This window comes from Hyperoodon ampullatus (genome assembly GCF_949752795.1).
Source record: "Hyperoodon ampullatus genome assembly, chromosome: 9".
Lineage (NCBI taxonomy): Eukaryota > Metazoa > Chordata > Mammalia > Artiodactyla > Ziphiidae > Hyperoodon > Hyperoodon ampullatus.
In genome coordinates, this window is record NC_136922.1 from 85,463,045 (window position 1) to 85,489,929 (window position 26,885).

General features: G+C 49.9%; 1 protein-coding gene across 7 annotated transcripts; it reads left to right on the forward strand.

Annotated features, from left to right (window-relative positions):
- Positions 1-114: 114 nt before the first annotated feature.
- CCDC136 (coiled-coil domain containing 136) lies at positions 115-26,664 on the forward strand (the record flags this gene model as incomplete). 7 transcript variants are annotated; one of them, XM_079711592.1, is made up of 18 exons in its annotated part: positions 115-172; positions 945-1,052; positions 2,577-2,834; positions 2,918-2,992; positions 8,600-8,923; positions 11,149-11,260; positions 11,844-12,012; positions 12,262-12,402; positions 12,723-12,881; positions 13,156-13,326; positions 13,734-13,919; positions 15,563-15,757; positions 16,218-16,445; positions 17,935-18,438; positions 18,810-19,031; positions 20,346-20,627; positions 21,293-21,607; positions 26,423-26,664. In XM_079711592.1, the coding sequence occupies 18 exons, from the start codon at positions 115-117 to the stop codon at positions 26,531-26,533; spliced, it is 3,618 nt and encodes a 1,205-aa protein (XP_079567718.1). The 7 variants fall into 7 exon arrangements, with proteins under 7 accessions (XP_079567718.1, XP_079567719.1, XP_079567720.1 ...); XM_079711593.1 differs by lacking the exons at positions 15,563-15,757; positions 16,218-16,445; positions 17,935-18,438; ... (2 more) ...; positions 21,293-21,607; positions 26,423-26,664 and adding an exon at positions 23,422-23,523; XM_079711594.1 differs by lacking the exons at positions 15,563-15,757; positions 16,218-16,445; positions 17,935-18,438; ... (2 more) ...; positions 21,293-21,607; positions 26,423-26,664 and adding an exon at positions 23,422-23,523 and having other exon boundaries at positions 8,600-8,890.
- Between the last annotated feature and the right edge of the window lie 221 nt (positions 26,665-26,885).

Consider the following 26,885-nt stretch of genomic DNA (forward strand, 5'->3'; position numbering starts at 1 on the left):
GCCGGCCCGCCCTCCCTTCCCCTGAGCATCCGGCTCCGGTCCCCGGCCTCGCGGCGGCGGCGGCGGCGGCGTCTGCTCCGGGCGGCGGCGGCGGCGGCGGCGGCGCGAGCGGCCATGGAGGCGGGCGCCGGGGCCGGCGCGGGCGCCGCGGGCTGGAGCTGCCCGGGCCCAGGTCAGAGCGCCCCTCCCTCACCACTCCATCGCCGCTCCTTCCTCTTCTCCATCTCTCCTCCCTCCAGACCCCCACGTCCTCTCCCCTCTCCGCTGCTCCCCACCTTTACGTCCTAAGTCTTCCTCCCTCCATCCCGCCTCCCACCCAGGCCCGGTCTCCATCTTTCCGGGCTGGGTCTTCCCCACACCGGCCTCATCCTCCCTGGCAGTGCCTCCCCTGAGCCCTGTCAGTCTCGTCTCTCCAGACCAACGGTGCTTCCAGCCCTGGGGGCTCCAGACCCTGCACCCGCTCGGACCCCCAACTATTCTGAGCGCGGGGCGGGGGTGGGGTGGACGAAGTCCAGGGAGAGAATGTAGGGCAGGGGAGCGGCTCCGGTGCAGAGCCCCTTCCCACACGACCCCTGCCCGCCATCAACCCCTTCCCCTTCCACCTCACCCTTTCAGCCTCTTCTGTACTGGGTCGCGCCCTCTGCCATCCCTGCCCATCTCCCCCCTGCCCCCTCTGGGCTAAAGAGACACACACCCTTTCTGCCTGTGCAGGGGACAGGAGCCTGGAACGGGGATGCGGGCGAGGTTGGGCAGTGCAGGGCGCTGTCCCCATAGGCCCAGCTTGAGGGGCGGCCTGGGGAGGAGAATCGCAGCTCTTGGCAGAGTGAGCCAAGTACTTCCACCGGGATGAAAAACCCGGGGCTCCAAAGGGCTAGAAGGCGTGTCCCTTCTGCGCCCCAGCCTCCCCTACCATCCCACAGGCCCTCCTCTCTCCCTTCTCACAGGACCCACAGTGACCACTTCAGGCTCCTACGAGGTGTCAGAGGGTTGTGAGAGGAAGAAAGGCCAACGCTGGGGGCCCCTGGAACGGCGGGGGATGCAAGCTATGGAGGGTGAGTTTTCCCAAAAAGCTTTCTTTCCATCCCCCTCAGCCAATTTCCCTTCACTTCTCCTTCCTCCCTCTGACCCCCAAAACTCTGAGCCAGGACACAGCCCTTCCCCGCAGTTCAGCTGAGCCCCCTCCACCCCTCCTCAGGGCTCAGGCCTTGAGGGAAGTTCAGGGTACATCCCTTTGGAGTCCTAATCACCAGCTAACCAGGTTGTGTGTCCCGGGGGAGCTGCCGGACAGAGAAAGAGGCCTTGTTGGACAGAGCTTTGAAGCAGCCTGTCAGTAGGGGGTTTGTTCTCACTGCCTCCAGACCCACATCCCAAGCTGTCTCTTATTTTGAAAAGCAGGGAAGTGAGCATGTGAATTGTCTTTCTGGTGCCACCACCACTAACTTCAAATGGAAGCCTTGCGGCTTTGGTTCTCTAGGCTATCTTACCGCCTGAAAGAGGGAGCCTGGGAGCGGGGCCGGTGAGAAGGCCAACCTCCCAACACGCATGTATCTCCACCAACACCAGGAGCCTGGAAGGATGCTGGTCCTGTTTCCAGGACTTCCTGTGAAGGGTCCCTATGCACACTCAATATGGACAATCCTGCTCCCCCGAGGGGGACAGATGATGCAAGGGGTCCCAGGTGAACCTTAGGCTGTGGTTATTGGACAAAGATCAGAGATTCCAAATTTTAAAACAAAGCAAACTATTACCATCCAGGTAAGATTTTCTATTTAGAGGAACTGCATTGCAGCAACGGAGGGCGTGCTCGCCAGCCAGAGGCTGAGGACTAGCACACCCCAGTTTCTTAATGCGTTGAAATGTCAGGGTATCTTTTACACCCAAGTACAACCTATGACTTCCCCCTTAAAACTGCCTTGTGGTCAGCAGGGAGATCTCCTGACACTCAGCAGGGAAAAGAAAAGTGGACCTGGTAGAAAATTCCAAAAAGACTATTAAATAGAGTATATTTGAAAGGGGCCTAGTGTTTGTCCAATAAAACATATAGAGTCATTTCATTCAGATGTTCTCTTTCTCTACCTACTGACAGGCAACCCTTTCTTATTATGGAAAGGCTAATTTATCACAAGCCACCCGGATCATTTGTAAACTTTGTACAAACCCCCAAACTATAATTCTTGCCCTGTTTGGCTTAAAGATACACCCAGTGTCTGAATCTTTCTTGACTACTTGTCCTGCTACCCAGAGACGAGGATGGAAGAATCAGGTATCCTTGTGCCAGCTTCACATGGCTGAGCCAGCACCTGGCTGCCCAGTCTGCCCGAGGCAGTACTTGGAGGCCACCAGGGGCAACATTGGTCCAGAAAAGGCCCGGGAGGGGGATGGGCTACCTCCAAACTTGACTCTCACACCTGAGGGCTCCTCATGCATGCACGTCCTGCCCAGGGGCTCCTTGGGGGACACCAGGTGGCACTATTATACCATCTCTGCCCTGGGACAGTGAGTTGGAGGGCCCTCTAAGGACTGTGGAAAGGAAGTCGGCTCTTACTCGCTGGTGGCGGGGGGTGGGTCTCTCCTAGGGGAAGTGTTACTCCCAGCTCTCTACGAGGAGGAAGAGGAGGAGGAGGAAGAAGAGGAAGAAGAGGTGGAAGAAGAGGATGATCAAGTGCAGAAAGGTGGCAACGTGGGCTCCCTGTCGGTTGGCAAGCACCGGGGCCTGAGCCTCACGGAGACGGAGCTGGAGGAGCTGAGGGCTCAGGTGCTGCAGCTGGTGGCAGAGCTGGAGGAGACCCGGGAACTGGCAGGGCAGCATGAGGACGACTCGCTGGAGCTGCAGGGTGAGTGCCTGTGATGGGGCCGGAGGGCCTGGGCCCAAAGGCACTGGATCCCAGGCCTGATGCCAGCTTCCCCGTCACTGCAGGACTCCTGGAGGATGAGCGGCTGGCCAGCGCCCAGCAGGCAGAGGTGTTCACCAAGCAGATTCAGCAGCTCCAAGGTAAATCCTAGCGCTCGGACTGGAGGCAGGTGGTCATCCAAGTACTTTTTTCTTGAGGGTGTGGCTGAGGCATAGCAGACATAGCAGACCATCGGAACCGAATTCGGTACTTTCTCCTCATTTTCTTCTACTATTCTTGCCCTGTTCTCCTTGCCTCTCCATCCTCCTCTTTACCTAATTTCCTTTCTTTTTGCACCTCTAACTGGCTCTTCTGTTCCCCCTCCTTCCCTTTCTTGCCCTCCCATTTCACCCCCGTTCCGAGGCTCTCTCCTTTTTCTCTCCTCAGTCTCTCCCCCTCACACCTGCATCCCTTTTTCTTTGTTCTCCTGGTCAGTGCCACAGGTAGGTAGTCAAGGTTGAATTCCAAACCAGATTGCTTTTGTCTGTCCCTCCAAGGGCATCATGGGAAGAGCAGTGAGCCAATGAGAAGTGCCTGGAGGGGACTCTCTGCATCTTTTAAGGGAGGCAGATGAGAACGCTTCTTTTGCTCCCTAGGACCGAGCTGGTGGCCCCAAAAGCCTTTTCTTCTAACACCCACGTGCCTTTGTCTAGGAAGCAGCAAGGCAGTCGTCCCACATGCGCCGCCAAATAAAGAGGCAGGTTTTGTTATATCTGTGGGCTTTTGGAAGGTTCCTGGGAGCTGTCCTAGAAAACTGCAGGGACTCTCCGGGGAGAACTGAGATCAAGCCAAAAGAGAAGTATAAATGGAAAAAAAAGGAAGGCCGGCAAGCAGGCCTGGAGAGGAGCAAGCCAAGGTGGGAGAGGAGGAGGGAAAGAGAAGGGAAGGAAGATGTAAGCAAAGGTAGATGCAGGAAAAGTAGACAGTAAACAGGCTGAGGTGGGAGGGGAGGGGAAGGAGAGAAACTGCAGGAGCTATGTTGCTCAGGGAAAAGAGTGTGAGCATTGGTCTCAGGTCACCTAGATTCTTGAGCCCAGCTCTGCCACATAACAAGCTTTGTGATCTTGGGCAAGTCACTTTTATCTCTCTGAGACTCAGTTCCTTAACTGTGAAATAGGGCTAATTTAAATGTTTTGTCAACCATTTATTGAGTGCCTGTATACTTGGAGGAACAGCTATGAACGAGATAGACCAGATCCCTCCCCTAATGAAGAGTACATTCTAATGGGGAGAGGCAGAAAATAGACAAACACCACCAGTTCAGGTGGCAATAAGTGCTATGAAGAAAATATAACAATATGATTTGGAGAGACGGGGTAAGATGGAAGTTTATTTTTGATACGGTAGTTATAAAAGTCCTCTGAGAAGAGGACATTTGAGTTAAGACCTGAATAATGAGGAAGATCTGAGGGACGTGCACACCAGGCAGATGAACCAGCAACTGCAAAAGGTCAGAGGCAAGAATGAGTTTCATGTGTTTGAGGGACAGAACAAAGGCCATTGTGGCTGGAGCAAAGTGCACGTGGAGGACTTGGGTAAGAGAGAGTTCTGAGAAGCAGGCAGAGTTCAGATTACAGAGAGCCTTATAGGTCAGCTGAGAGGTTTGACTTTTATTCTAAGTATAGTGGAAAAACATGGGAGGGTATTAGCCAGGGCTGGAGGGATATGATCCACTTTACATTTTTATTTATTTATTTTAAAAATAAATTTATTTATTTATTTATTTATTTTGGCCGCTTTGGGTCTTCATTGCTGCGTGCGGGCTCGTGGCGAGCAGGGGCTACTCTTCATTGCGGTGTGTGGGCTTCTCATTGTGGTGGCTTCTCTTGTTGCAGAGCACGGGCTCTAGGTGCATGGGCTTCAGTAGTTGTGGCACACGGGCTTCAGTAGTTGTGGCTCGCAGGCTCTAGAGCACAGGCTCAGTAGTTGTGGCGCACGGGCTTAGTTGCTCCCCAGCATGTGGGATCTTCCTGGACTAGGGCTCGGACCCGTGTCCCCTGCATTGGCAGGCAGATTCTTAACCACTGTGCCACCAGGGCAGTCCCCACTTTACACTTTTAAAAGAGCACTTCAGCTACTGTGTGGAAATTGGATGAAGAGAAAGGAGTCAAAACAGTGAATCTGGTCAGCAAATAACTGCAATAGTCCAGTCAAGAGATGATGGTTGGTTGGATTAGAGGGATTAGAGCAGTAGAAATGGAGATGATTGAGAATATAATTTGAAGTTGGAGTTCTCAGGACTTGCTGAATTGGATTGGGGGATAAGAGAGACATGAAAGATGACTTTGCCTTGAGAAACTGAATAGATGGTGGTGTCATTTATTGGAATGAGGACAACTTGACAAGGAACAAATTTTGGGGCTAGGGGAACCATTTAAGACACGTTTTCTACATGTTGAGTTTGGAATGGCTATTGACATCTAAGTAAATATATTAAGGAAGCAGCTGGATATATGAATCTAGAACCAGGGAAGAAATCAGGACTGGAGATATAAATCTGGGAGTCATTAGCGTATAGATGACATTTGAATCCAAGCGAGATCACCATGAAATCACATGGAGAGATATAGAAAGAGGAGAGAAAAGGGTCTAGTCCCAGGGATACTCTAGAATTTAAAAGTCCAATAGAGGAGGAGAAATGAACAAGAGACTGAGGTAAGAGGAACTACTGAGGCATCTGATGCCCTGGAAGCCAAGAGCAGAAAGTGCTTCAAGGAGACAGTGATCAGCGGTGTCAGAAGTTGCTAAGTCAAGTAAGATGGCCATTGGATTTGGCAAGATGGAGGGCTCTGAGACATTTCAGTGAAGATAGAAGCCTGATTGTATCGGGATCGAAGAGGAAAGGGGAGGTGAAATGGAGAAGGTGAGTACCCATAGTTCCCGTAGTCATGTCTTGAAGAGAAGCAGAGAAATAAGGGAAATGAAGTCAAGGGAGGGCTTTTGGTGCTTGGGTTTTGGGGGGATGGGTCACAGTAGATCATGTTGGTCTGATGGAGGAAAGGATCCAGTAGAGCACTGGATCTCATCTGAGCGCGGGGGTGGGGTGGGGGTGGGGCTGGGGCTGCGGGTCTGGTGAAGGCGCCCAAACCCCACCTCGCTGGAGGAAACCAAGTCCTTGCGCACGCGCGTTGCCCGTTTCCGCCAAGAGGGGGCGCGCGCGGCCTCAGAGGTAGCTGGTGTTGAGAGGCCGTTCTGGCCGCCACAGCCCCTTGGGGGCTGGGACCGGTTGGCGGCGGGAGGCCCCCCGAGAGACAGCTTGCGGGGTAGGGGGTGGATTCTGGCGAGATGGAGACCATAACCAGTGAGTGAGAACTGACTTCACTGTGTCCCCCTCCCCGGGTCTTCGGCCTCGCCCCGACGGCCCCAGCTTCACTGCCAACCGGCGCCAGCTCTTCGGAACCCTGGTCAGGCCCTTCCACCTCCCAGCCGGGCCCGCCCCGCCCATCTTCCCGATAAGCCCCTCCCTGGGGCCTGCCTGCAAGCCCCACCCCTGCGCCCCTCTGTGTTTCTAGTTAAGAGCTTTCTGAGGCTGAGCGCGACCTTTCTCCGTTCCCCAGTGCATCTGAGAATGTCATTTTTTAGGGTTAGACCCCAGAGGAGAACCTAAGGGAGTTTTGAGCCCGAGCATTGAGGACAAAGTGGGGAAGTAGACGTTGGTCAGCCCTCCAACAGAAAACCCACCCAGGCCTTTATCCTAATGGCCGGTTGACTTGTGTGTCCGTTCAGTAGTGGAAAGAGCAAGGACTTTGTTTCCTTCAAACAGGAAGGAAGTCAGAGAATCTAAGTGGAGATGTTTGGACTTGGCACAGGGGTGATCAGTTAATACTTGTCGAATAGACTGAAGAGAGGGGACAGCTAGGATGGTTGGATGGTTGTAGAGAAGGAGAGACTGGCAAAGATGTGGCTGGAGCCGCCCGTGTGAGGTTGGCAGAAGACCTACCCCCGTGCCACTCCCACCCCGCACCCTTGCCTCTGAGACACCTGGTCCGCTCAGCGTTTATGTCTGCAGTGTGTCCAAGTTTTTCTTCTCAAACCTCCATGTTCTGTTCTAGTTTTTAAAAAAATACCCAAACATGTAATTCTTTTTTTTTTAACATCTTCATTGGAGTATAATTGCTTTACAGTGGTGTGTTACTTTCTGCTGTATAACAAAGTGAATCAGCTATACATATACATATATCCCCATATCTCCTCCCTCTTGAGTCTCCCTCCCACCCCGAACATGTAATTCTGTACCCGTGGTCCTCAGTAAAAGTGTGTGGACTAAATGTATCCCTGCCTCATTTATGCATGAATACAACAAATATTTATTGAGTGCATTATGCTAGGTTCTCTGGCAGATCCTGAACCTGTAATGGTGAGAAAAACAGACATGTTTCCTGTCTTCATGAAGCTTACAAGTGGAGACCAACGTTTTATGTACACACACACACTAAAAAGTACAAGGGGCTATGAGAGCATTTAATGGAGGGCTTTGCTTAATTTTTTGAGGAGGTTGGGGGAGAGGCTAGGGAAAGTTGAAATCTGTAGAATGAACAGGAGCTGGGGGCAAGGGATGGGGACAGTGTGCCTTGCAAAGAGTTTGTGGGAAGGTCCTGACCCTCCCAATCCAATCCTCACTAATTCCTGAATCCTGACTCCCAAATTTTGAATTCTCTGTTGGTGGCAGTGCCTTTTACTCTCGCTCCACTTTTAGGTTCTCCTGATCCTGGATGGGTACCTCTGTCCAGAAACCTTGAGATGCTCCACGGATACTGAGAGCTCTGACACATTTCTTTTGTAAATTAAAACCTATTATAAAATATAGGCTTGTTGTGAAATGTCAGACAGCACTGATATATATGATGTGGAAAGTAAAAGCCCCTCTCACATGCTGTCTCATTCCTCGGAAGCAGCTATGCTGTATGGTTTAGGACATATATCTTTCCAGAACTTTTTCTATGTCTTTGTATATTTGTGTTATATATTATACATATGAATATTTTTTGCAAAAATAAGATAATACCATGTATTTTACAGCTCATTTTTCTTCCTAGTTAGTATATTATGGAAACTTTCTCATGTCTTCTCTATAGATCTGCCACTTTCCTTTAAATGGCTGCCAATATTCTGTTTTACCTTCTTCAATTTAAGCTATCCGTTATTGATTGGCATCTAGGTTATTTCTCATGTTTGGTTCTCATGAGATGAACCTATATTTGAATTTCAGCTGTGAGCTCTAAATACACATTGTTTTGGGACCAGTACTTACACAGGCAGTTCATGGGAGATCTGAGGCTCTGTGATTTCTAAGCTCCCAGACTGAATAGATGAGAATAGTCTGTGTAAATTTTTTTAGTAAGGGGCTTTTTGGAAAGACTCAGGGCATCAGTAAAATGCTGTAAATTAGGTTTGGTCTTTAACTGTCAGGCGATTTCATAGAAGCACTTAATACTTTTTGTTTGGAGTAACCTAATTTGTTTTTGATGCCAAACCTCAAGATCTACTTTTCTACTGCACCTTGCTATGTAGATTCGCTCTGTTCTCTTCTTAGGTATTCCCTTTATTCCATATCAGGTGAAGCTATACTTCTCTGATGGGGTAGAGAGCGGGTTGTCAGGAGTTTCCAGCTAAGAAATAAGTCTGCCTTTAACTTTGTGCTTCTAGAATATGGTAGATCAGTTCACTTGTCCTCTTGATCAACTCAAGATCGTCTTTGGGCTTTGCAGGTGAGCTGCGGTCTCTACGGGAGGAGATTTCCCTGTTAGAGCATGAAAAAGAGTGTGAACTTAAGGAAGTAGAGCAGGAGTTGCATTTGGCCCAGGCTGAGATCCAGAATCTGCGGCAAGCAGCGGAGGACTCTGCGACTGAACATGAGAGTGACATAGCCTCCCTGCAGGAGGATCTCTGCCGGATGCAGAATGAACTCGAGGACATGGAGCGCGTCCGAGGAGAGTATGAGATGGAGATCACCTCCCTCCGTGCAGAAATAGAAATGAAGAACTCTGACCCATCCAATAGTTTAAGTCTCTCAGATTTCTCTGAGATGCAAGGTATGAGAAAGCCAGCCCTCCTCCTGGTCTGTCAGTCAAATCAAGCAGAGGGAAGTAATATTCAAGAAGATGGTGGAAGGTGGGCTTAGATCATGAATTGGGAGCCTCTAGAAAAAGCTTCCATGTTGGATTCAAGACTGTAAGAGAGAAAAACTTGATGTCATATAACCAGTCCATAATGGTGTAAGAAATAGCACCATGGAGCTGTACCCTGAGAATTCTTCCTCAGAGAGCCATTGGGCATTTGTTGATTTGCCTGTGCTAAAGCCCTTCCTGGGAAAGTTTCCATTTCTGGGGTGGGCGTATAGGGGCCTGTCACCTTGGAAAGCTTCCCACTGCTCTGGCATCATGGTGCTTTGCTTGGGTCACTTTCTGTGTGGGTTGGGGTGAGGGGTTCCCAGTCCTGCTCCCAAGTCCCAGAATGCCCACAATGCTAATTTTTAGCCTTCTTTAGTCCTCCCCAAGTAGAAGCTTTAGGGGGCAGCAAACCAGAGCACAAGACAGCTGGAGAGGAACAGAGGTTATTTCCAGTAATACGTGAGTCCTCAAAAGCTTGGAGCTCTGCTCAGTCTCCTAGCTAGCTGCTAGGCTTCATGACATCAGAGTATTTGCCTTTATTCTGCGGCTAGATTTATGATCTGGGTATAATGCGAGGCCCTGTACTAGGCCAGGTCAAGCAGAGGCAATCAACGAGGAATCAAAGAACTGCAAGTTTTCCCAGCTGTAGCAGGCCTCTCAGAAGCACTTTTGGACTGGTGTACTAGGAGAGGGAGACCAGCACAGTGGGAACGCTTGGGCTGGAGTTAAACAGACCCAAGTTCAGAATCTCAGCTCTGCTAATTAGCAGGATAAATAGCCCGGTTATTATCTCCTGGACCTCAGTTTACATAGCTATAAAAATTGATTAATAAAACTTTATAGCTGGATGGGATTCTGGAACAGGAAAAGAACCTTAGAGAAAATGTAGAAAAATCTGAATGAAGTATAGAGTTTAGTTAACAGTAAAGTACCAGTGTTCATTCCTTAGTCATGACAAATGTACCCATGGGAAGATGTTAACAATCGGGGAAACTAGGTGAGAACATTCCTGGGGAATTATGCACTATCTTTGCAACTTCTCTGTAAATCTAAAACTCTTCTAAAACTAAAAGTTTATTTAAAAAGAAAGAAAAAAAGAAAACCTTATAGGACTATTTTGGGGATTAAATGAAATGCCTAGTGTATTGAAGGCGCTCACACACAACTGAATCAGAGGCTGGACTCATCAAGTCTAATGCTTAGCACGTGGTTGGTTTTCATTAAAGATTAGTTTCCTTCCTTCCTTCTATGATAATCTGGAGTATGCCGAGGACTTTTGATTGGACTAAAGAGGGAACATTAGAAGTGAATTTCAGGGTGTTGAATCTCAAAGCAGGTAAGATAGGCCTTGTGTTCTAATTCGAGCAAGTTAGTATTCTCTAAATATCAACAAAATTAGTATTCTGAGAGAAATAATTCTTAATCATGAAGAAACAAAACAGATATGGGTGTTTATATTATCACAGCACTAAAAAGTATTGGTATCTGGAACTTAGGGACATGTGCTGGGACATTTCAACCAGATCTCTGCTGATGCCTGTGGATGATTTGTAGGTTTGGTTGGGGTGGGCTTTTTTGTCAGAGATAAAAGATCATTAGAAAGAATTCTTGGCCATGTGCAGGCCGATGGATTTGGTGTGGTCATAAAGGAAGTAAAAGGATGCCTGGGTTGTCTCTGAAAGCCTGGCACTGGCAGTATGACATCTGGCAGTTAACACTCTCAGCTTTTTGTACTAAAAGTGTAAGAGGAAATTAACTGTAAACAGTTGAGTGGAAACTTTCAACACAGTAAACCAAAAACTTACTTAAACCCTCGCAAGCTCCCAAAAATCTCAAGGCTGTCTTGGTTGGTTTTCTACCCCCTGCCACCCCTACCCAACCCCTTGGTTGGGGTTTTGAAGATGGGCACACAGGGCAATCTTCTGGGAAGCTGAAAAGAAGGGCAGCTCACTGAAAGAGGACAAAGACTCACTGCAGTGTGGAACTTTCCGGGCCCTGTCTTCTAAGCCTCTGCATGTGGTATCTCATCTGTCTTTAGAAAAAGAAACTCTTCAGCTTTCTGCAGCCAGATTTCTAGGCAGGAAAATTGGGGGCTGGTCATCAGTGCTTCCTCCCTGGGATCTCACCTCTCTGCCTGTCCTCTGCAGAAGAGTTGCAGCAACTGCGGGACCGCTACCACTCCCTGAACGAGGAGTACCAGGCCCTTCAGGAGAGCAACAGCAGCCTCACAGGACAGCTTGCGGATCTGGAGAGTGAGAGGTACAGCCTGGAGGCTGGCGGGGCTCTTTAGGACTGGGCTTTCCCCTGAGTAGAACTGATGAAGGCAGATGCCAGACTAATGAGCCTCCCTCCGGTCCTGGTGAGCCGGTCCTTTCCATGGTATTCAAAGGATATGGATACTGCCAAGAAGTAGGTCTTGGGGTCCAACCCAGATGTTTCAGGACTAGAACTGAGTGAGTTCTAAAATTTAGTTTTCTTCCATTCTAGGCATTAGGTCTGGTTTGCTCTGCCCTAGAGCAGATAAGAAGCAATTCCTTTGTTGTCCTCCCAGGCTTGATTCAGTCTAATGGTATATTACCTCCAGATTGGAGCTAGCGTGTCTCCAGGCCCAGCCTCGAGCCCGACTGGATTAGTATACTCTTAGGGTCTCCCAGAGCCAGACATGCCTTTGCAGATTGAGGTGCTGGGGACTTTTTCTATAATCTCCTAGGTGTGTTTGAGAGGTGAATCACTATAGAAGGCTCCTTTTGCCTAAAATGAAGGCATCAGGACCAAGCACACTTGGCAGGTGGTGCTGGGCAGAGCTCTCTCCCAAACGTGACTCTGGGGTTCTGGATTACAGGACACAAAGAGCAACAGAAAGGTGGCTGGAGTCCGAAGCACTACGGAGTACAAAGTCATCAGAGACTCAGACTTCAGAAGAGGATTTCTTGGAGCCTGATCCTGAAATGCACTTGTTGCGACAGCAGCTGCTGGGAGCTGAGGAGCAGATGCATGACATGCAGGACAAGGTAGGGAAAGGCAGGCCCCTTTACGGCCTCGCTCCCACCTTCTCCTGGCCTGTGGCAGCAGCATCTCCTTAGACACGAGGCTGACAAAGGAAGCAGGTGCTGTGGCAAGAGATAGGACTCCAGGGTCTCCCTTGCTTGCCTTTTCCTGAATATTCCGGTAAAAGGAATGACATACTCTGCCCAAGCCTGTTCCCAGAGAGCCTATGGTACCTGTCGTAAATCCGCCTTCCTGTTGCGCTTCCCACACAGTGTGAGAAATTGAGTTGTGAGCTGCAAGAGCTACAGCATCATCGCCGGACCAGTGAGGAGGAGCAGAGGCGGCTGCAGAGGGAGCTCAAGTGTGCACAGAATGAGGTGCTTCGGTTTCAGACTTCCCACAGTGTCACCCAGGTAAACACTGACAGGGGAAGGGCATCGGGGAGGGCAGAAGGGCCTACGTGGAGTCACCATTGCAGGGGAGGATGAACGCAGAGGAAGGCTGTGCTCTGCCGACTCTTGCCCTGCAACCAGAGAGCAATTGGAGAAGTCACACAGCATCGCATTCTAGAAATGGTAGTCGCTATCGAGTGTCTGCCGCAGAAAAGAAACTAAACCATATGCCTGTGGGAGTGCCTCAAGATGTCTGCGTCTGGAAAAGAACCACTCCGGTCTGGAGAGGGGTCAGCTGATTCATGAGAGTAACCGTTCTTCCCACATCCTCCCCACCGCAGAGCAAGGAGCTGAGGACCAGCCTCTGTGCCCTGCAGCAAAAGTATGATGCTAGCCAGGATGAGCAGAATGAGCTCTTGAAGGTGCAGCTACAACTTCAGGCTGAGCTCCGGCAGCTCAAAGTTATGAAACCCACAGTCGTAGAAAGCCAGAGTGAGAAGGTAACCACGACCCCGAGGTGAGGGGCTGCTTAGGTGCCAGAGTTTTGGGGGGAGGGGGATAAGAGTTGAGTGTTGAAATAGCTCCAGCTGCCCCCTGTGCGGCACCACAGGTACAGAACTCCAGCTGCCCTCGAGTCCTCTGTTAGGTGAGAGGACACCCGTAAGTGCAGGGCAGGGGGAAGTGGATTCTCAGACTGTGTCTGAGAGTGACTCAAGCAGAAGCGTGAGTGGGTTGAGGATCCCAGAGGTACTGCCCAAGGCCCCTCCACCGCAGGAGTTACAGTGCCAGCTACAGAAGCTGCAGCTGCAGTACCAGAACATCACGTGTGAGAAGGACAAGCTGCTGGCTGTGCAGCGGCAGCTGCAGGACAGCCTGTGCTGCCACAAGGCAGAGGTGCAGCACCTCAAGGGCATTGTGGCCTCCTTCCAAGAGAGCAGAGAGAAGGTAAAAGAAGCTTCAGATGAGGGAGAATGTAGCACGGCAGAGCCTCCCATGAGAGGACAAGCCCACAGGAGGAGTGGGGTGGTGGAGTTCTGTGGAGGAGCTGTCGATGAGGGAGATAAAGTGCTTCATGGAAACGTGATCTCAAAGGGTCACGATGCGCTCAGCCTCCTTCGATTTTAAATCAGAAAGGGCTGTAAAAAGGAAGCCGTTTCCCTTCCCCACCTTCCAAAAGAGGAAGTCCCAGTTCTCTGTATAGAGCCTGTTAGGGATTGGTCCATCTCAGGTAGTCCCCGCTGGGATGAAATTGGAACTGGAAAGGACAGGACCCTTTAGTCCCTGCCTGAGAGGAGAGAGTGCAGCCACGGGGGCTTCTGGGATGACGGCGGGGTCTGCCTCCCCTGCCCCAGAATGCGGAGATGCACGCCCAGCTGCAGGAGATGAAGTGGCTGTACCAGACCAGCAAGGATGCGCTGGAGCAGCAAAAGCACGTGTATGATCAGCTCAAGCAGGACTTCTGGCTCTGCCAGCAGGAGCTGCAGCAGCTCAAGACCACCCAGTCCACCCCAGAGGACAAGGGAATGTGTGCCGATAAGGTAATTGTAATTAAGAGAGGTGAGATCTCCTGAGCCTTGGAGAGAGGAGGTATAGAGGCAAAAGATGAAGTCATCCAACCAAGAGGCTTGGTGGACTTCCTGTCCAATCACAGATGAATGTGGAAAGGCAGAAAACAGAGGCAGAGCCCCATGCTGTTAACTTTAAAACTTTGCCTTGACCTTGACTTTGAGCCCAAGCCACAGCTTAGTAGAATCAATACCTCTGGATCCAGTCTGAACACCTGAAGATTTCACACATGATTTCATGTGTGTAGACATTTATACCTTATTGTTAGAACTGTAGTGATATCTTGTCATTTGTGGAAAAGAACATATACATAGGCCCATATACACAACTATGATTGTTAGAACTAGAAAGAGAAGGTCCAGTTTTCTGAGGCAGATTGTAGGTGCTCTTGTCAAAAGGCATGGTCTGTGCCCAGAGTGCTAATTGGGTACTAGAAGGACCTAGGCTTTTTCAGGATTTATTCTGTGACTTCAGAGTAGTTAAATTCTAAACTTGAATTTTACCCTCTTTAAATTGAACAGAATACTACTGTTATCTCACTTTCTTTTAGTAAAAAATCCTGGTAGTGATAAATAAGGCCTGCCTTCTTCACTTAGCCTTTTTTCCATAGTGTGTAAAATGCAAGTCATTATTAGTTAGCCTTGTTGAGTACTTTCAGCTCCTGACCACTGACAGGAAATGGAAAAATGTTGAAGCATGATGCAAAAAAGGTACAAGATTCCAAAAGATGGTGGAGCTAGTCGCCTTCTGCCAGAATACTCAGTAGCTCCTGCCACAGCCAACAGTAGGCTATGTCCCCAGGGAAAGGCCTTCAGAAGACACAGAACTGGGGACGTTATATGGGCTGCCCCAATAGTCCACCTGCCTTTCTACACCCAGGCTCACTTTCCCTCCCCACCCCCCGCCACTCCCGCTCCATTTAGAGGTCCAGGGGGTCCATAACTTGCTCATCACTTTCTCTCCTAGTGGAAGAAACTATGGGAAGGGAGAAGCATGCTGGCCTACAGAGCCAGCCTCTTCTCTCCTCCTAAAAGGACACTGAGATTAGTTTGATATTAGAAGATTTGGGTTTTTGGAATCATGGGATGATTTAGTCCTCTCAACCCAAATTCAGCAATAGCTCATACTTCTCTAAAGATTCTTAAAGCTGATTATGAAAACAAAAATGGGAAAAATTAGGGTGAAAGTAAGTCCTTATTGGAGCATAGGAGCATAATTAGTTGTAGAAACAACTGGAGAGTAACAGGAACTAGAATTCCCTGCAGGGTGAGAAAATGGTATCTACCAGAGGAAATGGAGGTGGGGAAATGAGAAGGGAGGGGCGCTGATAACCTCCCGCGAAAACCGCCCTCAGAAAGAACTAGTAGGCAAAATTTAGAGCACAGCCAAACTTCGGTCCTGAGAAGCCTGCTGGGGTGCCCATTCAGCATCTAGGCCTGTATGGGCGCAATGTGGCTTGGGGTGATGAGTCTAAGGTGACTACAGGGTGGGAGACCCTGGTGAATCACAAGCGGTAAGAGCACACGGGGTGCTCTGCTGACCGCACGGGGCAGAGAAACGCCAGGGAGCCTGCCTCCCAGAGTAAGCACCCCTGCGCGCCCTGCCCCGTCCACAGTGTGACGCACTGCTCTTCAGACTGACAGAATTGCAGGAGAGGTACAAGGCCAGCCAGAAGGAGATGGCGCAGCTGCAGATGGAGCAGCGCGAGCTCCTGGAGAGGCAGAGGAGGATACAGGAGGCGCAGGGCCAGCTGCACGAAGAGCTGCACAGGCTCACGTTCCCGCTCCCCAGATCTGGTCTCTTCCACAAGGTAATCACAGCCAGGGGCGGCTGCTAGCTGTGAGGAGCTGCCCAGATGTGACTGTACTTGGGAGAAGTAGAAGGGTGGGGATGGAACTTTTTCTCTTCTTAACCAACCACTCCTTCCTTTCTCACCAACCTCCTCAAACAGAACTGTTCAGTATAGCTGATTAGGGCTCTAAATCTTAAAATACATCCTATACTCTGGAATCTGTCCAGCATTTTATATTTAGATACTCAGTCCGTCTGGAGAAAATGTACTTGAAAGCACTTTGCAAACTGCAAGATGCCTCCAAACATATGAGGTCATTACTACTCAACTAGCAGGTCTCCAAAGAGAGACTCCCCTCCTGTCCCAGATGGGCTGTGCAGAGCCGGCCCCGCTAAGGGAAGGGTCCCGAGCAGGAAGGAGGCGGAGGTCTTGCTGTGTAACCACCACAGTTCTAGCCCCCTTCCACTCTGCCTCACAGAGTCAGGAGCTCCTTACAAAGTTACAAGACCTGTGTGAACTACAGATGCTCTACCAAGGCGTGCAGGAGGAGCAGAAAAAACTGATACAGAATCAAGAAAGTGTATTAAAGGAACAATTAGAACTGCACGGAGCGCTGCAACGTTTCAAGGAGTCTGATTTCCAGGAAGTGTTGGAGAATCCGAAGGATCCCAAATGGCCTAAGTCCTCAAAATGTGGTTATAACAAGGTAACTATAGCAAGAGGCAGGGAGATAGTTCTGAGGGCAACAGCATGGTAGGGAAATGGGGCTCCACAGAGGGGTCAGAGTTCTGAATCCCTGTTTTGCCAGGCGCAAGGATGAAGCTAAAGCTCCTCCCTCTCAGCCATTCAGGGGCTCATTAAGATGTGACTTTAGGTACAGCCTTAGCTGCTCCCTCAGATGGATGCCCAGTTGAAGCACTGTGAACACTTAGAAACCAGATGACCTGGAAGTTTGTGATCTCCTGATAATTTGACTCAATCTCTTCAACATCTCATTTTCCAGATGTATTTGGAAGTAGATCAACTTAGTGTTTGTTTGGATTCCTTAGGACTGACTCTAAACATGCCATCCTTTCCTCATGAACTCGTTGTTAATCGAGAAGTAAGCTTTCCAATGACCAAAATCTGTAACCTTTTGGCGTTCTACATGAGGCACATCTGAGGCCGTTTATTTCCAAGGAAAGAATTCCCAGCATGTGGGGTTCTTGGTACTGACCTCACTGTCTTCATTGGAACTTTGTGGCAATAACAGCCAGGTCAGAGGCGTTGGGCTAGAGAATCCATGGGTCTCAAGCACCAGCAAGTGGTCATGCCTCTGGGGTCACACTGAAGGAGATTTCTAGACATGTCTGTTCAGGGTTGGGAGATGCATTTGGTCTGAGGCCTCAGTGGGGACAAGGAAGAGCAGGTAGACAGTTTCAATTTATTGAAATTGAAATTTATTCAATTTCAATCTATTTGTTCAGATATTAGCCTAGACAGTCAGATATATGTAGGGAATAGCTGAAGTCCAAACTGAGATTTGGTCAGATTCCAGGGGTGTCAGATTTCAGCCTGGATAGCAGACACCAGGAACCAGGTATAAAATATTCCCTTAACCAATCAGATCTCATCCTGGGCATCAGCTCCCAAGAAGCCAGGCCCCGAGGGCTTGGGAAACATGCCCAGGGGCCAGATTCAGAATTGAGGCAGGAGGAGTCCCTCACTACGACAGGGACTTGTAGTGAGACCTTGATTCCAAGTCTGCATCTTCTGAGGAAGAAGTTCTTCATATGCTCACATTCAAGGCCAGGGCTGATTTTAGAATTGGGGGTGGCGGAGGGGACTGAGCCCCAGAGGTCAGGATAATGGATACGCCTGACTAAGAGGGGAGGGGAGGGAGCCCGAGTGACCTTGAGATCCACTCAGTGCTGCTCCAGGGAGAGAGGAAGTTACCAGAGCATATGGAAACCAGCAGAAATGGGAGGCCAGAAATCGTCGACTATCTGTCCCAGGGAGATTTTCTCCAGTGAGCAAGAAATTGACACATGCCAGTTACCTGTAGGCAAAGTCAGAGATCTAGGCTGTGGTGAGACGGGAGGGTAGGTGTGCAGTGCTCTGACCTGTGCTCTCAGACATCCGCACCAGGAGGGGTGCAGCTAGAAGGACCGCAGTGTCTAGAGTAACAATGCTGTTTCCCCGCCCACTCCTGGCAGTCCAAGATGATCATCGCCCAGATGCAGGCTCTGCAGGAGCTGTACGAGGCCAGTGAGACTGAGCAGGAGCTGCTGCAGCAGGAGCAGGAGCGGCTTCTAGAGGAGCGGAAGAGGCTGCAGGCCGACTTGCAGCTCTGCCTGGAAGAAATGCACGTGCTCCAAGTCCAGTCCCCTTCTGTGAAAATGAGCCTTGAGTCCTACAAGAAGAGTTATGGGAGTACGGCCACCAGCAACGAGAACTGTCGCAGAGGTTGTAACATTGATGACAACGAGAGCTATCACGGGAGTTACAACAGCAGCCAGGCCAGCGAAGAGAGCCTCCTCAAGAGCTATGACGGTAGCACCAGTACCAGGGAGTCCTATGGGAGGAGTTACCGCAGCAGCAGCAGCAGCAGCATTGCCTATAAGAGGAGTGACGGCACCAGCATTAGCTCTGACACCTGTCACAAGAGTTATGTCAGCAGCAGCACGGACGACGAACTTGCGGAGCCTGAAGATATGGAGGTAAAAGTCACCAGATGTCAGGTCAGATAGGGGAAGAAGGTGCTTGTCTTATTAAGAGAGAAGTCACGGGGAAGGGCACAAGAGGTGAAGTGGGCAGTGGGCTCAGAGCTGAGCAGGGAAACTTACAGGAAATAAATGAGGTACTCTGCCCGCCTCATACGGAGATGCTCCATCTGGATGGAAGTCTAAGATTCAGGACTTTGCATCAACACAGTCATGGTGCTCTTTATGGGAAGAAATACAGGATTCCCCCTGGGCAGCTTCAGATCCTTGTGGCCACTGTTTTGTACCCAAGAAAGGGCCTAGCGAAAAGAGTGGGCGGAGGGCAGGGGCTTCTCAGGGTGCCGTCATCACTCCCCTGCCCTCCACAGCGCTTTGAGGACACGGTTGCCAAGGTGTTGATCAAGCTGCAGGGAGTGCAGGCCATGTACCAGCTCAGCCAGGAGGAGCACGACCTGCTGCAGCAGCAGATGAGAAACCTGCTAGACCAGCAGAAAGGGCTGAAGGCAGAGCTGGATGCCTGCGAGAAGGAATTCAAGGAGTGCGTGGAATGCCTCGAGAAGACCGTTGCCTCCCAAAATGAGGAGCACGAGGTAACTGCTTTCAGGGAGGCAGGGTTTCAGGTAGGAGTCCCTAGAGCCAGAGGAGGTCGGAGCCCTTTCGGAGAGGCTGAGGAGAGAGACAGGAGCTCATTGCCAGCTCTGTACAGTTGCCCTCCTCCTGGTCAGAGGGACATAGCAGGGGCTGAACCCCAAGAGGCTGGGCAGTCTGTTGTGCCACTGATGGACATTTCTCAGGCGCCCACTGTACTGGGATTTACTGATCATCAAGACTCCTTGAATGGTTTTTTTTTTTCCCCTTTGCCGCTTCTGTTCTCTTTTGTCCTAGAGCACTTCTGTAGAGTTGTATTTTTTTTACCTCCAATTTTCTTTAGTTCGTGTGTGTTCCACCTTTTCTCTTCAACTAGATTGTAAGCACCTCAAGGCCAGGGCTGTGTCTTCTTTTGGATCTCTGGTAATGCCAAGCAGAGTGTTCCGCATCCACTAGGAATGGGACAGAGGGCATTGTCTCTGACGAAGAGAAGTCCTCTGTCCAGTGGGGGTCGCTGTACGCATGGGAGAGGCTCAGAGAGCAAGAAACATGTGGGCCTAGGTTGCTTAGTATTGGTACCTACCCAAGGAGGCCATGATGTGCTGCCAGAGGCCAGGAAAGACAAAACCAGGGAGTAGGGAGCAGGGTTGGCACTTGCCTCTGTTTCCAGAGTGAGGTGCAGGAGCCCAGGTCCAGTCTCAAGAGTGTACAACACAGTTCCTATAGTAATGATTGTACCTATTAGAGAAATAGCTTGGGCAAAGTAGGAGTTCCCGTCAAAAATAACTACGTAAGGGCCTCCCTGGTGGCGCAGTGGTTGAGAGTCCGCCTGCCGATGCAGGGGATACGGGTTCGTGCCCCGGTCTGGGAGGATCCCATATGCCGCGGAGCGGCTGGGCCCGTGAGCCATGGCTGCTGAGCCTGCGCATCCGGAGCCTGTGCTCCGCAACGGGAGAGGCCACAACAGTGAGAGGCCCGCGTACCACAAAAAAAAAAAAAAAAAAAAAAAAAAAAAAAAAATAACTACGTAATAAAGCCCCACGGTTCAGAAGGGGTTAGCCCTTTTGTCATTCCCCTGACAGTTCACAGTAAAAACATAATTTTAGTCATCCTTTTTTGATCATGTTAGATGTAAATCATCAAGTACTTCAAGTTAGGGAGAACCTCTAAAACTGCTTTAGAGGCTCCTTTTCAACAGTTTAATGTTTTCTGTATTACCTACATCCCCCTGGGCTTTAGCAGGGAGATTTCTGAAGCAGGGGCCAGGCTGAGCATGTAGGTCCAGCTGTGGATAACTGGGCCTCCACTACCAACAGATCAAAGAACTGCAGGCCAAGCTGCGGGAGCTGCAGCTACAGTACCAGGCTAGCGTGGATGAGCAGGGGCGGCTCCTGGCCGTGCAGGAGCAGTTGGAGGGGCAGCTGCAGTGCTGCCAGGAAGAGTTTCACCAGCTCAAAGAGAAGAGGTCCTCTGTTACCAAAGAAACCAAGGGAACGAATGGCAATAAGAACACGCACAAGAATGCCAGTGGGGTTAAAAGTAAAAAGGTGGCCAAGCCAAGCCTGGAGAGTTCTGAGGTCAGCTTTGAGACCAGAAGGGTGAGTAGTAACCTTGGTAGCCAGATAAGCAGAAAGTTAAAGGGGATCCTAGGAAGGAAAATCACCTTCACCACCATTCCGACCAGATGAGGTATTTGTACAGGAGCTTCTGGGATCTCTAATGTGTCTAGAGTAGCTCTATCTTAATAGCAAGTTGGTACTCCCTTTTCCTGTGAGGTCAAGGGGAGAGTGGAATACAGACCACTCAGACCTGGAGCCCCTAGGCTGGATGACTGTCTCAGTTAGACCAGTGCAATTTTCTGGGGCCCCTGTTCTTCTTCTTGGGTCACATGCCCAAGGGAAGGACCAAATGGATGGAAAGAGAGGGATTTACTCAAAGCAGCTGTGTACATATAGGTGGAAGAGGACTGGATAAAATGGGGGGTCACCAGGCAGGGGTAGGAAGCAGCAGTTGAGGTGCAGAATCTTTAGCTCTGGGAACGGTTGGAAGTGGCTACTGGCCAGATAGATGTGGTACGGGTCCAGAGAGTCCGGGTGTGGCTACCCTCCACACTGTGCGTGGGACATCAGTTCAGTCCCAGGACACAGTGCTGTCTGTGCACTGTGGGAAGCAGCGTGTTCTTGAGGTAGTTAAGCATCGTCATGAGGGTGGGCATCTTCCCAGGTAACAGCATCCCCCATCCTGCACTGCCTCCGCCCCACAGAGTCTGGAGGTGGTGCTGTACTACAAGGCCAGCCACATGGCCTTGGACGATCAAACGAAAGAGGAAATAGAAGAGGAAACGAAGGAGGCAATTGAGGACAAAATGAAGGAGGCAATTGACGAAACAAAGGAGTCCTGGGATGAACTAGTTTCTGAGCCATCAGGTCCTAGAGAGGTTAACTTCAAAGAAAACCAGGAGGAGAGATACGAAGAGTTCCACAGCCAGGAGGGTAAGGAAGAAGAAGACGACCAAGAGGAGGAGGAGGATGAAGCTTCAGAGGGAAGCAACCCCCTCAAGCCCTCTGAGAGCAAAAAGGTAACCACAGCCCAAAGGCAGGATCACGTGGGAAATGGGCTCTTGGGCGCACGTGCCCAGCATTCAGGTGTGACCCAGCCCTTGGATGGACTTCTACAGGAGTAGAGGCCAACAAGCTCTGAGGCATCGCACTGGGGAAAGTGGAGGTGGAGGTGGGATTGGAGAGAGCAGTCTCTGCGGGAAAGGCTGTGGAACTGTCTCACAGAGAGCACCTTCTCTGGGAACTGGGGCGTGCTGGTCGGAGTCCTGCCTCCTTTCATTTATGTGGTAATACCCCTCGTTACTCACTTCAGGAGGGTTCTTCACCCTCCCCTAGCACCGCACCACGCATTTCTGTCAGCCTGGGCAAGTCACCCAGTCCTGCTTTCCCGAGGTGCCCTATTAGGGCTGACCTCTGTTGCCGTGAGGGGTGTGGAGAGGCTGCTGTCGCCTCCCGGGCTCTGTGTAATATTACAGGGCATGAGAGTGGGGACCAGGGCCGATCGGAAGTGATAGAGTGTTTGCGTCTCTACAGCAGGGCCGTTGGCCAGTCTTGGGAGACCAGCCACAGCCCTGACCCCTTAGTTACCGGATCTGGAGAGGTCGGGTGGGAGTATCCTGGGTAATGTACCAACTGTACAAAAATATTTCTGTATTTTAACAACTGGTACATCTATACAGGAACATACTAGCTGAATCTCTGCCCTGGTTGAAGGTAACTGGGGGCTCTGATTTCCGAAGGGTTTGAGTAGTACCTGAATAAGTCCTCAGTTTGCAGTACAGGTTCTTTCTGTCCTTTTAAACACAGGGGAAGAAAATAAGTCTCTTGTGGTGGGATGTCCCAGTCAGCTCGAAGGTTATCTGGAATTTTCAGCAGTTCAGTCAGTTCAGTCTGCAGCACTGGCTAAGGACCCAGTTAGAGTTCTCTGTCAACCTCATGGCAGAGGACCATTGTTTAGGACGTGAAAAGTAGGAGTAACCATAGCCCCTTCCCCAGTGTTCTATTTCTTTGAATTCTTCATACCCTGCCATGTGCTGGTTCAGAGCCTCATAGATTTCCTTGCCTCATGTGCCAGCTTTCTAAACACGAAACTGGATTTTTCTACATCACAATCAAGTACATTCCTTGTGTCTGCATATGGAGGTGTCCCTTTGCCTCAGTGGGTCCTGCATCTTTTACAGGCAGCTCTGCTGGCGTATGTGTTACCGCCCGCAAATTCATTTTCTCTCTGGAAGATGGTTGCAGTCAAGAACTAGCCCTTCTCCATTGTTAGCTTGTTTTACTGCGCTTTGTCTCACAACGACAGCATCAGACTCCTAGGGGATGTCCCAGAACACTGAGACTTGGTGGAAAACAGCCAGAACATGGGGCTAACAAAGGGACAGGTGGCCTGGCTGGAGGCTACCCTTCCTAGAGTGACCCAGGCAAAGTAGACATCCTGCTCATCTGGAAAGCCCAGCTTTACTCTCTGGAGCTTCACTTTTCCACAGTTACGGATCTACAAGAAAGGTCTAGGTGCAGATAACCCTTGCTTGACAAGATATAAGAGGGATATGACAAGCCAAAAATGTGGCCCCGAATTGGACCCACGCCGCTGCTTAACCCATGCAGTTTTGCATCTCCTGTAGGCGACCCACGGGGAGAACCAGGCCCAAGTAGCGGAGAAGAAATACCGCTGCTCTCGCTTACCTGTTGTTTAACCTCTTGATCTCTTTCTCTTTTCCCTTTGTTTTATCATCTTCATTATCTGTTGGATTCATGTGTTTACGTCTTTTTATACCATCTCTCATCTCTGGTCTCTCCTCGTGCCTCTTTCTCATTTGATATGTTGCAGCCATCCCCTGCCCCCGATCCCCCCATCTTCTCCTTGCCTCTCGTAGGCCTGGTGGTCATATCGGCTTTGCTCTGGTGCTGGTGGGCTGAGACGTCGTCCTAACGCAGGTACTGGTATTGCGTCCCCTCCTTCTGAGGGATAGAGGGAGGGTGCAGGTTGCCCTGGCCTCTCCTCTTTCCCTTTTCTCTGAGCCACTTGCTTCTTGCTTTTGCCATTTTACAACAGGTGATAGTCAGGTCTGAGTTTTAGCCCTGGCTTTTCCTTGGGCTACTGCAAAGCCCATAACATCTCGGAGAACGTCTCCCTAACTTGTATGGAACTGGAATGCTCGCCATTGACATAGTTTGACTTTCTGTACTCTGGCTGGGAAAAATTTGAGTGATCCCAGCACTGTGGCTACTTTCAAAGCTCCCTCGACTACTTCTGATGAGCTGATGTCTGACTGCAAGGCTGGCCTGGCTGCTCTTTGTCTTTGTTTAGCCCCAGAGCCAAGCTCTCACTACGGTCACTACCCAGGATGGCAAGATAAGGAATCACTGCCTCCCCACTTGGGTGAGAAAGGAGGTCTGGAGAGTTGTGCTCCCCAAAGGTCATTTGTATGAGGACAACCTCGATTCGTCCTTCAGCCTTGGCATCAAACTCTTATCATATTATATACTTTCTACTGAGAAGTTCTCTCGTTTGGGGATTCTAGTCTCCAAAAAATCAGAACAAGAATGCCACATCCCTTTTGGGGGTCAGATTCTATTGTAATTGGCTTCCCAAGCTAGGCTCTCTGGAGAGAATGTGGTATTGGTGAGAAGTTTCCACTAACCAGAAATGCAGTGTTTTCAGGGAACCAAACTGATATATTCTGGGCACCAGTCCATGTAATCTGATCTGTCAACAGGGCACCAAATTCAGGAGGCAGAACGTAGTCTTATGGCCCAAGGTAGAGCCCTTCCAGACCCATAAACTATTCTCTCTTGGCCTGTTTTGGCTCCTTTCCCACGCTCCCCCTGCCACTCCCACTCCCCCACCCTCTCTTCTAACATCCCTGTAAATGGAGTGTAGTTGGCTCACTGCATAGGTTCAGAGTGACCGCTGGAGCCTTTGTGGGTAGCATTTATCACTATTTCCTTTTCTGTCCTGCCTTTTTTCCTCCTCACTTTTTTCTTTTTTTTTCTCTTCAACCCTTCTCCTTTCTTCTTTTAGACATTCCAGTTACTCACCACGGTCAGTCTTTAACTCCTTTGGTGAGAGGGGTCTCTCCCTGTACCTGTTGCTCCCTGTACACTCCCAGATTTCTGGGTCTGTATGGGATGAGACCCAAAGCATTCAGCCATAGCCTTTCACCAACTCAAACCCAGCCAGGCCTGACCAGAGTGAGAGGAAGGAACTCCTGGGTAAGCATCCTCTTGGAGGAGCCTGTTATACCCAGAGCCTGGCTACGGCCCAGCATGCAGCTCCCATCCAGAAACTCAGGCAGCAGAGTAGAGTAGAAAGTGTGGCTGACAAAGCGGGCAGACAACTTGGGTGAGTCTGTCTCTGTTTCTTAGAGCTTAGTCCCAGTGGGCAAAATGCATAAACTGAACATCAGTTTCTTCAAATGTAAGGAAAGGATGATAAATCCTCTGGCTTCCTCATGTAAGGAACAGATGAGTTCATTTATATGAAGGTACTTTATAAATGATAAAACACCACATAAATAATAAAAAGAGCATACTCTTACGTAATGCATACTATATGCCAGGCACTGTTGAAATCATCTGATAAGTATTAACTCATTTAATTCTCACAATAACCCATTGAGGTAGCTATCATTTTATGTGTGATAAAACTAAGGCATAGAGGGGTTATGTAATACAGCCAGTAAATTGTGAATCAGATTCTAAGGACTTAATATTAGCATCAGATAAAATTCCAATCCTGTTTCCCCTTCTCGTCTCTCTTCATTGGTTGCTCCCAAGTAAGTAGGAAGACACCATACAGCAGCCTCTTCGTGCAGCCTCAGATCACGTTAGCTCTCTGATAACTAATATCACATTGCTAACTTATTTCATGTATGGTTTATAAAAGCCCTTTGCACACTGCATATGCTAAGCGTTCTCTCCCCATTCTCTGCCTGCAGTTGATTTTTTTGGATCCAAGGCAGAATGTTCCATTCAACTCTATTAGATCTAGTCCACTGTCCACTGTTCTCACCTATGAAGCTTTGTGTTTATTTTTAATCTTGACCCTGTGGTTTCAAAGTACTCACTTTTGCAGCCAACTTCACCTCATCCTCAGGGGTGACCAGCCACCTTCTTATCTTCACCCAAGTTACAGGTGAGGGTGAGCCTCTAGGGTGTTCCTCTCCAGGTCCTCATCCAGCTTATCAGTCACGTACAAATGGTTGTACAGCAGGCTGTCATCAGCCTGCTCTTTTCTTCTCCTGTTTTCTCCAAGGAGGTGTTTTAATGACCCTGGTGTTTGCCTCCCGGGGCCAGTGACCAACTTCCTTCAGTCTCCTTCAAGGACCTCATTCTCCACAAACGGTCTGGGCTGCCTGAGAACCTCATGTTTGCCATACTCTGGTGCACTTTCTTCGCTTCCCCCCTAGTCTTATCATCCTCTTGAGTTCACTTTTCCTCCGTCAAGCATTTAATGATGCTGCTGCATTTCCCAAGGGCCCAAATTTACCCTCTTTTTCTTGCCGTGGCATCTGATCCTTTGCTGCAACCATTTGGATTCTCTGAAATCTGCTTCTGAGCTTGCTCCTACACGCAGGAGCTGGTTCTTCTCACCCCACGGGGCATGAATACAGGCAGCCAGCTCAGGTCATCCACGTAGTGTTGTTCCAGATACCTGATGGTGCCAGGACTAAGCCCACATTGTCTGCAGCGGTTACCCAGGAGATAAGAGAGACTGGACCATTATGATGTTCCTGAGGTATCTCTCCAGCACCAGTAGGCAGGGGATCTCTAGCTTAGGGAGGAGTTCAGAAGGCTGGGCACTCACCATTTGTCTTTGGTCCCCACAGAACATGTTTGGGATGTGGAAGCCTATGGTGTTCTTGGCTCTTGCAGCTGTGGCTCTGTATGTGTTACCCAACATGCGACCGCAGGAGACAGAGTTCTGCCTCATGGAGTGATGGCAGGCCTGGGCCAGCCGAGGGGGCAGATCCGCAGTGGCCACTACCCTCAGCTTTGGGCAGGACACACTGTGCCAGAGCCCCCACCCCACCCGTGTGTTCCATGTGTCCCCATCTCCTTAGCCTCAGCCACTCAGGCCGGAAAGGCTTGTTGTGGGGAACTGCCGGCTCCCATCTCCTGCCTCGTGTAAGAACCTGGGTTCCTTGTAATTAAATATCAACTGAATCACATGAGACTTTGTGGCTTTTTATTTGTTAACTACCTCACAGCACAACCAGAACAGAGCAGTTCCCCTTTAACCAGGTGCTCAATTAAGGCTCTGGCTCCTACGTACGATTTCTCACCCTACAA